The sequence below is a fragment of the Anas acuta genome, chromosome 3 (assembly GCF_963932015.1).
Source record: "Anas acuta chromosome 3, bAnaAcu1.1, whole genome shotgun sequence".
Lineage (NCBI taxonomy): Eukaryota > Metazoa > Chordata > Aves > Anseriformes > Anatidae > Anas > Anas acuta.
Window position 1 is genome coordinate 32,688,446 of NC_088981.1, and position 11,361 is coordinate 32,699,806.

Sequence of the window (11,361 nt, forward strand, 5' to 3'; positions counted from 1 at the left end):
CGAGGCCCCTGAGGGGTGTGGGGTGAAGGGTGCCCGGCCCCGCGGGGGGGGTTTGGGGTCTGGGGGGGGGTTTTGCTCTCTCCAAACTAAGCCAATGTCTTGAGGAGAGCAAAAGCTGGAGCAGAGTGGGTGGTCCAGGGGTTGAAACCTGTGGAGAGGATGAAATTTGTGCTTCCACAGCTGGCCAGATTGCTATAGCAGGCTGCGGTGTGGTGCTGAAGTAGGTTAATTTGTGTATTTTCCCCTCAGAAGGGCTCTGGAGCGCAGCAGGAGAAGCAGAGGGAATCAGGCCATTTATCACGCCTCTGCTGGTGTTTTGGAAAAAAAAAAAAAAACAACACCAAATGTGTGCCTGCCAGAGCGAGGGGGCTGTGGAGATAGGCGGATGTTTCCTCAGGCACTGGGGACATGGCTCTGGCAGAGAGAGGCTGCTGGTAAAGGAGAGACCCTGCCGCTCGTCACCAGCCCTGCTACGTGCCAGGAGGCAGCTGGTACAAGGTATTGGGGCTGGGGAAGTGCCACAGGTTTGCCCCCCTCAGCAGCACACAGCCTCAGCCTGATGAGAGATGTGAGGGGCACGCCTGACCTTCTTGTGATTTGGTGGCGCAGGTCGCAGGGATTTGCTCCCTCTTTCCCCTCTTCTGGCAGTGCTGTGCTTGGAGAGAGAGATGAAGCAGGGCCCTTGTCGTTTCTACTCCGCTGAGCCGAAAAAGGAAGCCAGTGATGTGGAAATTAGGTTAAACCACATAAGTAGGCAGCTTTCTGCATGTAACTAATCTGTTAAGGAGAAAGCCTGGCTGCTGCGTACAGCAATGCTCAAGTGAATTCCGATGCAGTGGGTAACTGAGGGGCAAACCTGGGCTCCTCTGCTTTGTTTGCAGCCCAGGAGGAGGTGGAAAGCGAGGAGAAACATGGGGTATGAAGGGGGATATGAAGCAGTTTTCTTCCTTCTGAAATGAAGGAGCAGGTCACCTGAGCCACAGGGTTGTAGGTTGTGTCCTGGATGAGGCCAAGGGAGAGAGCAGATAAGCTAGAATTGGATATCAACTTCAAGACTTTGGCTGCAGCGTTTAATTTACAATATAGGTGTCACCCTGCTCTTTGAGTAATCCATTGCTGCTCTTCAGGGCTATCTACATGTGTCTCCTTGTTTTCCTGTTGCATAGGGGTGCATGGACTCACTCCAGCATCTGCAAGCTGCATCAAGAGCAGACAGCAGGCCTGGCAACACATCTGCGTTGGGATATGCACAGCAGCTGTATGCAGACATCAGCAGGGTCCTGGTGCAGGTGGAAAGGATCTCCTGGTCTCTGAGGTCATTAAATGGTGCAGGTGAGAACGGGATCCTGTGTGTTTCAGGGCTGTGAGTGGCAGAGAGTGAACGTCAGGGTGCTGAGCAGGGGTATGACCAAGTAAACAGCAGCTGCTGAGCAGCACAGGTCGCATGGAAGGCTGCACTCAGTCTCACCTCACGCTCACCTCCGGGCAGTAATTAACCCATGCTTCGTTCAGCAAGGCTATTATTAGAGAGGCACTTGGAGGAGAGCCCCTGGGACGCGTCCCACTTCAGTCGACAGCAGCAGCCTCAAAGCACTGCTTAGGGCATCAGGCTGCTTCTGAAGCCCTAGCGCTGGCATCTTCGCTGCCTGTTGTCAGGTGCAGGAACACATTGAGGAGACAAATGTCCTACCTTGATTTATGCTCATATACACTGGGAAAAGTGGCACAGGAGCTAGTGGTTGTGGTTCAAAGCCTTGGTTCACTAAGCCTCATCAAAGGCTGTGCAGAGGCAGATTTGGCAGCGGTGTTTTGTGAAGGATTAGGTATTACTTCCTTGTCCACGTGCAGTTACCCAGCAGGTATGAGGAAGGTGGTTTATTGTTCTCCTCCTGGGGTGTAAGGACAGAGCTGACTCCCCAGGTGGATGCCATTAATTCCTCACACACAAATGGAGAAAAACAGTGGGTGACGAGCAGCTAGAGATAGACTAGATGTAGGGAGGAAGACAAATGGGAGAACAAACAGCCTACTTGTAACCCAAAACACCACTAGGGTGACAGGAAGTGCAACAAGGAAAGACTCTAAAAATGGTCGGTCTCCCAGGCACTGCAGAGGAGAGAAGGAGGTCACAGCATGCTTTAATGTGTATATATATATTACTTCTTTCTAATCTGGCAGCCTTGAATGTTTATTTCAGTTTTAATTAAAAAAAAAAAAAGGGCTTACACAGCTCTTGCAGCATTATCCTTCTTCAAAAGCTGTGTGTGTGCAGGGGAATTATGTCAGATTTGCTGCAAGGGAGGAGGGAGAAGATGATTTTTGCTTTGTTGCAGGAGCCGTAGAAGAAAACAAAGGCATTAAAGGTAGAGAGAGCCTGGTGTGATGGAGATGTGAGGTTTGTGCTGGTAGCTAGAGGCCTTGAATAAGCACCGAGATGCCCTCCCACAAAGCCTTGACTGAGGCAGTGTGTGCAGCACGCTCCGTGGAACTGCAGCACACATGCGTTTTCCTGCAAAAGCGTGTCTCCCTCTGTCAGCAAGAGGGGAGGCTGAATCTCTCAGCGCAGTGCTGAACTTGTGGCAGCACGGAATATTTCAAGCTCCAGCTGCTGCCACACAGACAGTAAATCGGAACTGGGGGAATGGGGTAGAGCAAGCCCCACAGAATCTGAAGAGGGGTTTGTCATCGCCCTGGTCACCTGTCCCCAGCTGACAGGGCATGCAGGCTGCACAGGGGCAGCCTGAGGACTTTCCTCACTGCTGTCTCCTGTGCTTTGAGTCAAAACGCAGGGCCCAGCTTCATCCCTCTGACCCAGTGACGTGGCTGGGTGTGGGAGGGGGGCATAGGTCTTCTCTGACGGTGCGTATAGATCAGCAGTGATAGCGTTAGGGTGATTTTTCTTTATCTGGAATTATGCTGCTTGCAATCATCTGCCTCCTTTCCTTCCCCTCTGCCTGGACTTGGAGAGTTTCTTCCAAGAGAAGCAGCCAGGGCAAGAGGCACAAGTCAGGAAATTAGAAGCCAACCTCCCGTGGAGCTATAAAGAGGGAAAAAGCAGGCTCACACAGCATTACAAACTGACGCTTCCATTTTGTTAAGTCTGATAGTTAATGGGATTTCCAGGGGCTGACACTGCTTCAATTGCTCCAAAAACCATGGGGGATATTGGCCCAAATGATTTGATTCCCCAAGCAACTTGCTCTGAGGTGTGTTCTCCGGCCAAAATAAATGTGGGGGCGTGGAAGACAGTGAGAGAACGCGCCTGCTATGTATGTGCTGGGAGATGAGCTCTGTGCTCCTGGAGGGGGAAAAAAATCATAAATTCAGGAATAAGCAAAGCTGCAGAAGGGAGATTTATGACTCAAAATGCTTAAGTCCTATCCGGTGATGTTTTTGTTCTAACTGAAGCAGGCGACCAGCCTGTCCACAGTAGCTGGTGCCGTCTTCGTGTCATTCATTGCACTGTGGCTCTAGTCTGAATGCCCCCACAGCCGTGTCCTCCCCCACCAACAAGAGGAAGGGGCCAAAGAGAGCAGCTCAGACACGCTGCCTGCCTTGTGGGCTGTTCTCCTTCCCTGTTCCTGCTGGAGCTCTCCTGCATCAGGCTGCTGGACCGAACTGTGCCCACTGCTCCCCTTGATTAATGGGAACACTGCTGTGGGAGAAGAGTTTGACAGAGCAATGAGAGCAAGCTGCACGAGGGTGAACGACCCTCCTCAACAGAAATATCTACAGGTGCAGGGACAGATTTCTAACGTACACAAGGGATAGTGAGGTGAGACAGCAGCTTGGACCAAGTGAAAAGAGAGGGATCGATCTGGAATGTGACAAGGAAGAGAATATGGTAAAAAAAGCATACTACTGCTGAAAATGTGCAGTGACACCGAAATTCATGTGCCTTCTGTCCAAGACAGGACTTGGAAACATTTGAAGTAGGACAGCACAAAAGTGCAGGAATCCTGCTTTGAGCCTAGCACGGGGTGGATCAAGATGTAGAGACCCCGCACCACTCTCCCTTTACATAGGTAGGCTCAAACGTAAGACATCGTTCAGCACCAACATCAATTTAATTCTTCTCTCTTCGGGACAGGAACAGAGCAGGCAGCCCTGGGGTTACATGAGCGAGTGGAAAGAGGGGTAAGGGACAAACCGAGCTGGGGAATCCCAGCTGAACATGCAGGCGACAGAGCCACTCTACTCAAGACAGCCCCGAGCTGGGTGGCAGAAGAGGGTAATCCTCCTGAGTCACTGAGGTGTTGTCCACTCAGCTGCTCACAACTGCAACCCGATGGACAGGTCCGAGAAAGCAAAACCAAGTCTTAACTCCTGCTGTTCTGTCCTTTTCCTAAGAGGCAGCAGGTTCCTCTGGCCCTATGCAGCCCCAGAAGTAGTGAAGGAAGCGAGTCCGAGACTGTGAAACTACAGGGTCAACGCGACGGCTTTGGCTGTTGTGTTCAGGACAGCGTTAGGAACAACTGGAATGTCTCTGGCGACTCTCTGGAAGGGCGGCATGTTGGGTCCTTCCAACGTGTCCAGGATGCCTGCGGGGAACAGCAGAAAGGGGAGAAGGGCAGGAGTTAGCTCAGAGGCAGGTGAACCTGAAGGTAGACGCTGCGAGAGGCGTAAAGCCTCCCTCCACCTCATTCCAGCACTTAGTATCCTGCTCTTAGACCAACTGTTTGCTTTTCTGTTGAAATACCCTTGCGGGCTTACAGCAGGAGCTGCAGCTGGGGGTGTGATACGGAATTTGTATCACTGCAATGCCAACACGAGCTGTGGTTGGCAGGAAGCACACATACTGCTGCAAGTGCTCTCCAGTTCCTGTCAATTACCCTCTCCAGCCTGAAAATCGGTCCTGGAGATCCTTGAAGAAAATTGCTTCGGCTATATTCTACCCTGTTTCATGTGCTAAGAAGTTGCAGATCAGGGCTCAGAACCTTAGCGGTGAGAGCAGACCCAGGAAAGAACAGTGTTTATCTCTAAAAGGACTTGAAATGCTACGCTGTAACCCTAAATTATGCAGATTTGAATTTTTTTTTTTTTAAAGGGGCTAATAGGAGAAATACTACAATAAAGAGAGGACTTGAATCTGTACAGCCTGGTAAATAGCACTGACTGCAGGAAATGCAGGTTCTGCTGGCTGTGTTGTACAACACAAGCTCTAACGGCGTTATGCAAAGAAGGAATATTTTTGTGACACGTTTCCTGATCAGGATAAAGCAGCCTGATTTCACCAGCGCTCAGGAAGGGACCAAACATCTGCACAAGAGCAGTCATTGCAGCAACTCTTCACTTGTGGGTAAAGACAAGCTTTGTGCTTCACAACTAATGTCTTTAGTACTAAATTCAGCACACGGAGACTTCCCCATGTCAACCCCCTGCCCTGCTTTGACAGCTTCTGCTAACAAAGCTGGTGCTGCTCGATTTTGGGTGTGAAACTGGCCCAGGTGCCCTCAGGTCAGGTCCACGCTGCCCGCAGGGGCTCCCTTCGTCTCTCCCTTGCTTACCTTCTACCACCTTGTGGTAAGCAAAGTGCAGATAGAGGAGGAAAAGCATATGCAGAGCAGCGAGGGTCCCGCACAGGATGAGCCGCTGGGTGTGCCCCACGGTGCGCGACACCAGCACAGCAACCTAGGGGAGAGGTGGAGATCAGAAGGTTGGAGACCAGGCAGCTGCCACCTCAGCCTCTGGTGCTGCGGTCAGGAGCACACAGGAGGATGGGCCAAGTAGCGAGAGCCAGTGGAAACAGCACTCAGAGCCTTTTTCCCAGTCTGCACCAGCAAATTCAGAGTAATCTGACTTTGTCTGGGTAAATTCATCTTGCCCCATCTCACCAGGAGTTCAGGAGGCTCAGGCAGGAGACATTTCCCTCCCTTTTTGGTCCCCAGAAGAGGAGGGCTTCAGGCTGCCTGTCACTCACCATTCGTAGTGTAGAGAGTCCACCGACGACCAACCAGAAGATATAGAAGAGGGAATGGAAGTGGATGTTATAGGTGACAAACAGAGTGATGCAGTGGCCAAAAAGCCCATAGCCCTGACAAAACAAAAACAGCCACGTTATAAATGTCACTCTCACGCAAATGCTCACTGAGCACGAGCAGCCTATTCCTGCAACGTTTCACCAAAGCAAAGCTTTGCAAGCCACTCCTTCAAGAGTCAACCATTTCCAGGTTGTCCCAGTGCAACGCTGACTTACAAAGACTTTTCCAGAACAGCTCACAGGCTACCCTCCCACTGGCACACCGTGCAGCCCCCCCATCTTGGCGCAGCCCCCCCATACGTACCAACAGCGACAGCATCTGCACCATCGTGATCTGGGCGTTGCACAGATATGCCAGGAAATAGATGAAGGAGGAGACTCCCAACCAGTAGCCAAAGCAGGTGCCGATAGCCGTGCCCATCAGCGTGCCTTCCCTCTGCGGAGACAGTGTCAGGATGAAGAAAACTCAGAGAAGTGGCCTGCCAGCACCCGAATTCCACCTTGAAGTACCCAGAGCCTTTCATAAGCTATCAAATAGCTGGCTAGCAGCACACAGGACACCACATGACCTACACCCCAGTTCTCCCAGCAGAAGAGCATCAAGACTTTCTGATGTGTCGTTCCTCCCCTCCCTGAGCCAACCAGCTCTTCCTCAGATCTAAGCTTTTCAGCAAGGTGCTATTCTGTTACAGGAGGCTTCCTTTCCCTTTTTACTGTCACTTTGTCCTTCCCAAACCCAGTCAAACGCCAGCTTATCACTGAGACTCGCCGTACAATGATGGTGTCCGAGGTCTTCATCCCGTGCAGAAGGATGGCCACCAGGGTGAAAACCAGCATGAGGGGTCCATAAAGCTCACCTGCAATCTTCTACAGGGGAAGAGAGAGGGAGGAAGGTTTGGTCAGTGCTCCTGGCTACCAGGCTCCCCACCCCAGGTGACATGACGATTATCTTGGGTAGTTTGTCACCTGAGAAGTAACAGCAGTGCCACTGCTGACTGGAGCCAGACAGAACAGGCTGTGTGAGGAGTTGTCAAAGTGGTGTTAAACAGAATGCAGAAAGGGGATAATTAAAATCTAGAGGTCTAGAACTGTACCAGAATGGGGTTTGGAACAACTATAGGAAAGGGTTTGCCATCTTTTGTATTTTCAGGGAGGTAAACACCTAGCAAACTCAAATCCTTAATAACACGGACTAATTAAGTTTTACAGGGTGTTTGTGGGACATTCACTCAGAGCATGGAGTCTCATTCAGCAAAAGAGAACTCACCTGTGGGAAATTAATCATCTTCACGGGAATCATGGACTCCAGCAGTCTGCATCGCAGCAAAGCAAGGAGTGACATCGAAAGCAGGAATGAGAAGAGAGTGAGTAAGATACTCCAGAAGCACCAGACCCCACACATGCATCACCAGTGCTTTCTGCCGTGGCTTATGGGCCTTGTGGGAGCCAGTCCTAGGGGGTCACATAAGGTAACTAAAGAAAACCCTACTGTCAGCGGGTTAGCTTTGCTGGGGAGGATTCAAAGGTGATATTTAGGGATCCACTCAGGGATGAGTGATCACTGGGAGAACAGCAGGGTTTCTTCAGCCGGCCTCTAAAACTTGGCCTTTTTGGACAGCACTACGCATCCCAACAGAAGCCACATAACCCCAGTGAATAGAAAAGGCTGAAGATGTCCTAAAGCCCTTTTCACTTTGTTAAACTTTTCTCTGCTGAGCAGCTCAGCTGGGTGCTAAGGGCTGCTGCTGTTCCTGGGTGCCCTGAGGACGAGGAGCGGGCTCCTCACGCTGTGTTTTTGTGTCGGGGCCATGCCCTGAAGCCCGCAGCCCACCCCGCGTGCCCTCGGGCAGGGGCTGCCCACCTGGCGCGCACTTGGACGGGCTCCACGTCGAAGTATGGCCGCAGGATGTCGATGTTGGCGTAGAGGCTGAAGGCTTTCGACGCTTGCCTCTTGCCCACCTGCCACACCTGCGGGGAGAAGGCAGCGGGCAGCAGCGGTGATGCCAAGGGTGCGCGGGGGGCCACGGCGGGTCTGGCCTCACCTGGTCAGCGACCTGCCGGCCGAGCTGCCCCCGCAGCCCCTTGACGCCCAGGAACTCGCCGTCCTCCTCGTCGGCTCCCCCCGCCTCGCCGTCGTCCTCCTCCTCCTCCTTCATGCGCTGGTGCATCTCCCCCATGTCCTCGAAGCTGGAGCCCGACGTGTCGTCCATGTTCTCCATGTCGATCACGGCGGAGCCGCCGCCCTGAGGCCAAGCCGGGGCCACAAGGCGTCAGCCCCGCGCCTCTCCCTCCTCTCCCCTCCTCACCCTCCCGGTACCCACCTGCATGTTGTCCTCGAAGCCTCCCCACTCGGCGGCACCGCTCCTGACGGTGCCCGAGGGCCCGCTTCCCGGCCCGGTCCCCGTTCCCGGGGCCGCCATGGCCGCTGCTGTGAGGCGCTGGGGGGGGCGGCGCCGCTCTGACGCGGCTCTCGCGGGATGGCGGCGGCGCCATCTTGTGTGCGGCGGCGGGCGGGGAGGGGAGGGGAAAAAAAAGGGAAAAGGAAAGGAAAAGGAAGGGGAAGGGACGCCGCACGCCTCTTCTGCCCGGCCCCGGGGAGATGGCGAGCAGGCGGAGCACCGACGAGATGCGGGAGCGGGTGGTGCTGGGCGAGTTCGGCGTCCGCAATGTGAGGGGCGCGGGGCAGGGCAGGGTGAGGGGTCTCGGGGTCGTGAGGGGGGTCCCGCCGTGCTCACGGGCTGTGCCTCCCCTCAGGTGCACAGCACCGACTTCCCCGGCAACTACCCCGGCTACGACGACGCCTGGGACCAGCAGCGCTTCGAGGAGGTGGGCAGAGGGCGGCGGGGTGCCGGCCCTGGGGTGTTTGTGGGGTCCCCGCTTGGGGCACGCTGTGGTGACATCCCGCTTGTCCTCTCCCCAGGAGTTCCGTGTGGACGTGGTGGGCGAGGAGGATGGTGTGCTGGAGTTCGACATGGTGGGCATCGACGCTGCCATCGCCAACGCCTTCCGCCGCATCCTGCTCGCCGAGGTAGGGCTGGGGGTGCTCTCGTGTTGGGGGAGCCCTTGGAGCCTCGGGAAATGAGGGAAATTTCTCCTCGCACCTGTGCCCAAGGAGAGACGGGAGCTTAGGAGCCTGAGCGTTACCGCTCAGTGCTCTTGAGGATGCTGTGGGTAGAGTTTGGGGGTTGCTCTGCCCTCCATCTCTCACACTCATCCCATTTTAAAAAAAAGAAGGGAGAAGGGGTTTATTGGATAGCCTCATTTGGCAAGAATACCAGTGAAAACAGTCTGCAGAGCAATTATTTAAGGAAGGGAAGGGATGCTGAAAATAAGACCGCTCTATCTGCATGTTCTGTTGATGACTGCTTTGACTGTTCTCCTGTTAAGTCAACCTCTTGTCTCCTTGAGGTACCAACGATGGCTGTAGAGAAGGTTTTTGTGTACAACAACACATCCATTGTGCAGGACGAGATTCTGGCTCATCGCTTGGGCCTTATCCCTATCCGAGCTGACCCTCGACTCTTTGAATACAGAAATCAAGGTGAGAGTCTTGGATCAAATAGACGTACTGAAGGGTGAACCCAAAGGCAGAAATTGGGGTCACGTAAACTGAGCAGAAGTGTGATTCCGCAAAGACTCACGATGTTCTCTCCTTCCCAGGAGATGAAGAAGGGACAGAAATTGATACACTGCAGTTCCAGCTGAAAATAAAATGCAGCCGAAATCCTCAGGCAGCCAAAGAATCATCTGACCCTAACGAGCTGTATTTCAATCATAAAGGTAAGTTATCTCCCTGTCCTAAAATTAGGAGTTTTTTTTCTTTTTCTTTTTTGTTCTGTTCTTGGGAGATGAGATTTGGATGTTCTCTCAGGCCTGTGAACAGAGACAGCTGATTCAGTCGTTCTGCTAAACTCACTTTTGACACCTCCTGTCCTGTCCAGTCCTGTTTTCTGAGGCAGCAGCGGCTGATGCTTGCAGCTTCTCTTCACAGTGTACAGTAAGCACATGACGTGGGTGCCCTTGGGGAATCAGACAGACCTCTTCCCAGATGCTGACTTCCGACCTGTTCACGACGACATCCTCATTGCACTGTTGCGACCTGGCCAGGAAATAGACGTGCTCATGCACTGTGTCAAGGGTATAGGTGAGTGGCTCCTGGGGCAGGGGGGAGAGGAGTGTGTGTGCTCTGACTTGGGCACAGCTGTGTGGAGGGGAACTGTGGAGAATGGGCTTTCCCCCATAATTTCAGGCCCTGGCATCACTGCACTCTCATTCCCCGAGGCTTGCCCTCATCCTTAACTCTTAACTGTTTGTGCAGGTAAAGATCACGCCAAGTTTTCTCCTGTGGCCACGGCGAGCTATCGACTGCTTCCTGACATTACTCTCCTGCAGCCTATTGAGGATGAGGCAGCCGAGACATTGCAGAAGTGCTTTTCCCCTGGAGTCATTGAGATCCAGAACATCAAGGGTACTTTCTTCCCTGCTCTAAAGTGCCTTGTTCCTTACAAGTCTTAGCAGAGACTGATTTGTATTTGTGGCTTTGCTGCCTCTGCTGATGGGAGAGTGCTTGTTTGAGGGGTTGGTACCTTTCATGACTCCAAGGCATCCATCTGCTGCAGGTTTTGTCCTTTTCCCTTTCAGGAAAAAAGGTGGCGAGAGTCGCCAATGCACGGTTGGACACGTTCGGCAGGGAGGTTTTCCGACACGAGGGTCTGAAAAACCTTGTGCGCCTGGCAAGAGTGCGAAATCATTACATCTGTGAGTGTGACTTTATTTTCACAGCAGAGACCTCCTCTGGCTTGTGCAAATTTTAGGGGCAGCTTTGGGCCTGATCGTGTTTGTGTTTCTTGCTGGCACGTGTAACCTCTTCCCTTCTGGCTGCAAAGAAGGAAGAATGGGGGACAGAAATGCTGCGCAGCGGGGTGCTGACTCGTGTCTCTCTGCAGTTTCAGTGGAGTCCACGGGTATCTTGCCTCCAGACGTGCTGGTGAGCGAAGCCATCAAGATCCTGATGGGCAAGTGTCAGCGCTTCCTGAACGAGCTGGACGCTGTGCCGATGGAGTGACCGGGGGCAGCGGAGAAGCTTCTGGCACCTGCCTGCAGGAGTCGGTTCCTCTTCCATAGGAAAGAGGTTTGAGATGGGTTTAAGAGTCCTCAGACCATCTCTTTAAACTTTTATACTGTTTGTAATGAGCCTCAGTGAGGAGACGGACTAAAATAAAAGCTTTCTTTTACAGCTGTCTGCTTCTGTGCTGTTAACACATGTGTGGAGGAGGTGGCAGCAGGCCTGAAGCTGAGTTCTAGCATTTATTTCAGGTCGCAAGCAGGGCGTGAAGAGGACCGATACAGCAGCATAGTAAAACACTTGGCAGCAGGTCAGT

At 53.0% G+C, this 11,361-nt stretch overlaps 2 protein-coding genes and 1 long non-coding RNA gene across 3 annotated transcripts; 2 read left to right on the plus strand and 1 right to left on the minus strand.

The window, feature by feature from the left end:
- The first annotated feature begins 4 nt into the window (after positions 1–4).
- Positions 5–4,387, plus strand: LOC137853765 (uncharacterized). Its single transcript, XR_011094696.1, has 2 exons — positions 5–498; positions 1,167–4,387. It is a non-coding gene; the product is annotated as an uncharacterized lncRNA (long non-coding RNA).
- On the minus strand, positions 4,049–8,461 carry YIPF3 (Yip1 domain family member 3). The gene is made up of 9 exons (XM_068676523.1): positions 8,302–8,461; positions 8,023–8,223; positions 7,842–7,948; positions 7,248–7,293; positions 6,755–6,847; positions 6,285–6,416; positions 5,921–6,034; positions 5,508–5,631; positions 4,049–4,541 (listed from the first exon to the last, which is right to left on the minus strand). The coding sequence occupies exons 1-9, from the start codon at positions 8,398–8,400 to the stop codon at positions 4,420–4,422; spliced, it is 1,038 nt and encodes a 345-aa protein (XP_068532624.1). The 5' UTR covers positions 8,401–8,461; the 3' UTR covers positions 4,049–4,419.
- A 29-nt stretch (positions 8,462–8,490) lies between these two features.
- On the plus strand, positions 8,491–11,216 carry POLR1C (RNA polymerase I and III subunit C). Its single transcript, XM_068676522.1, has 9 exons — positions 8,491–8,648; positions 8,735–8,806; positions 8,901–9,008; positions 9,389–9,521; positions 9,641–9,760; positions 9,972–10,124; positions 10,299–10,448; positions 10,622–10,738; positions 10,927–11,216. The coding sequence occupies exons 1-9, from the start codon at positions 8,580–8,582 to the stop codon at positions 11,043–11,045; spliced, it is 1,041 nt and encodes a 346-aa protein (XP_068532623.1). The 5' UTR covers positions 8,491–8,579; the 3' UTR covers positions 11,046–11,216.
- The last annotated feature ends 145 nt before the right edge of the window (positions 11,217–11,361 follow it).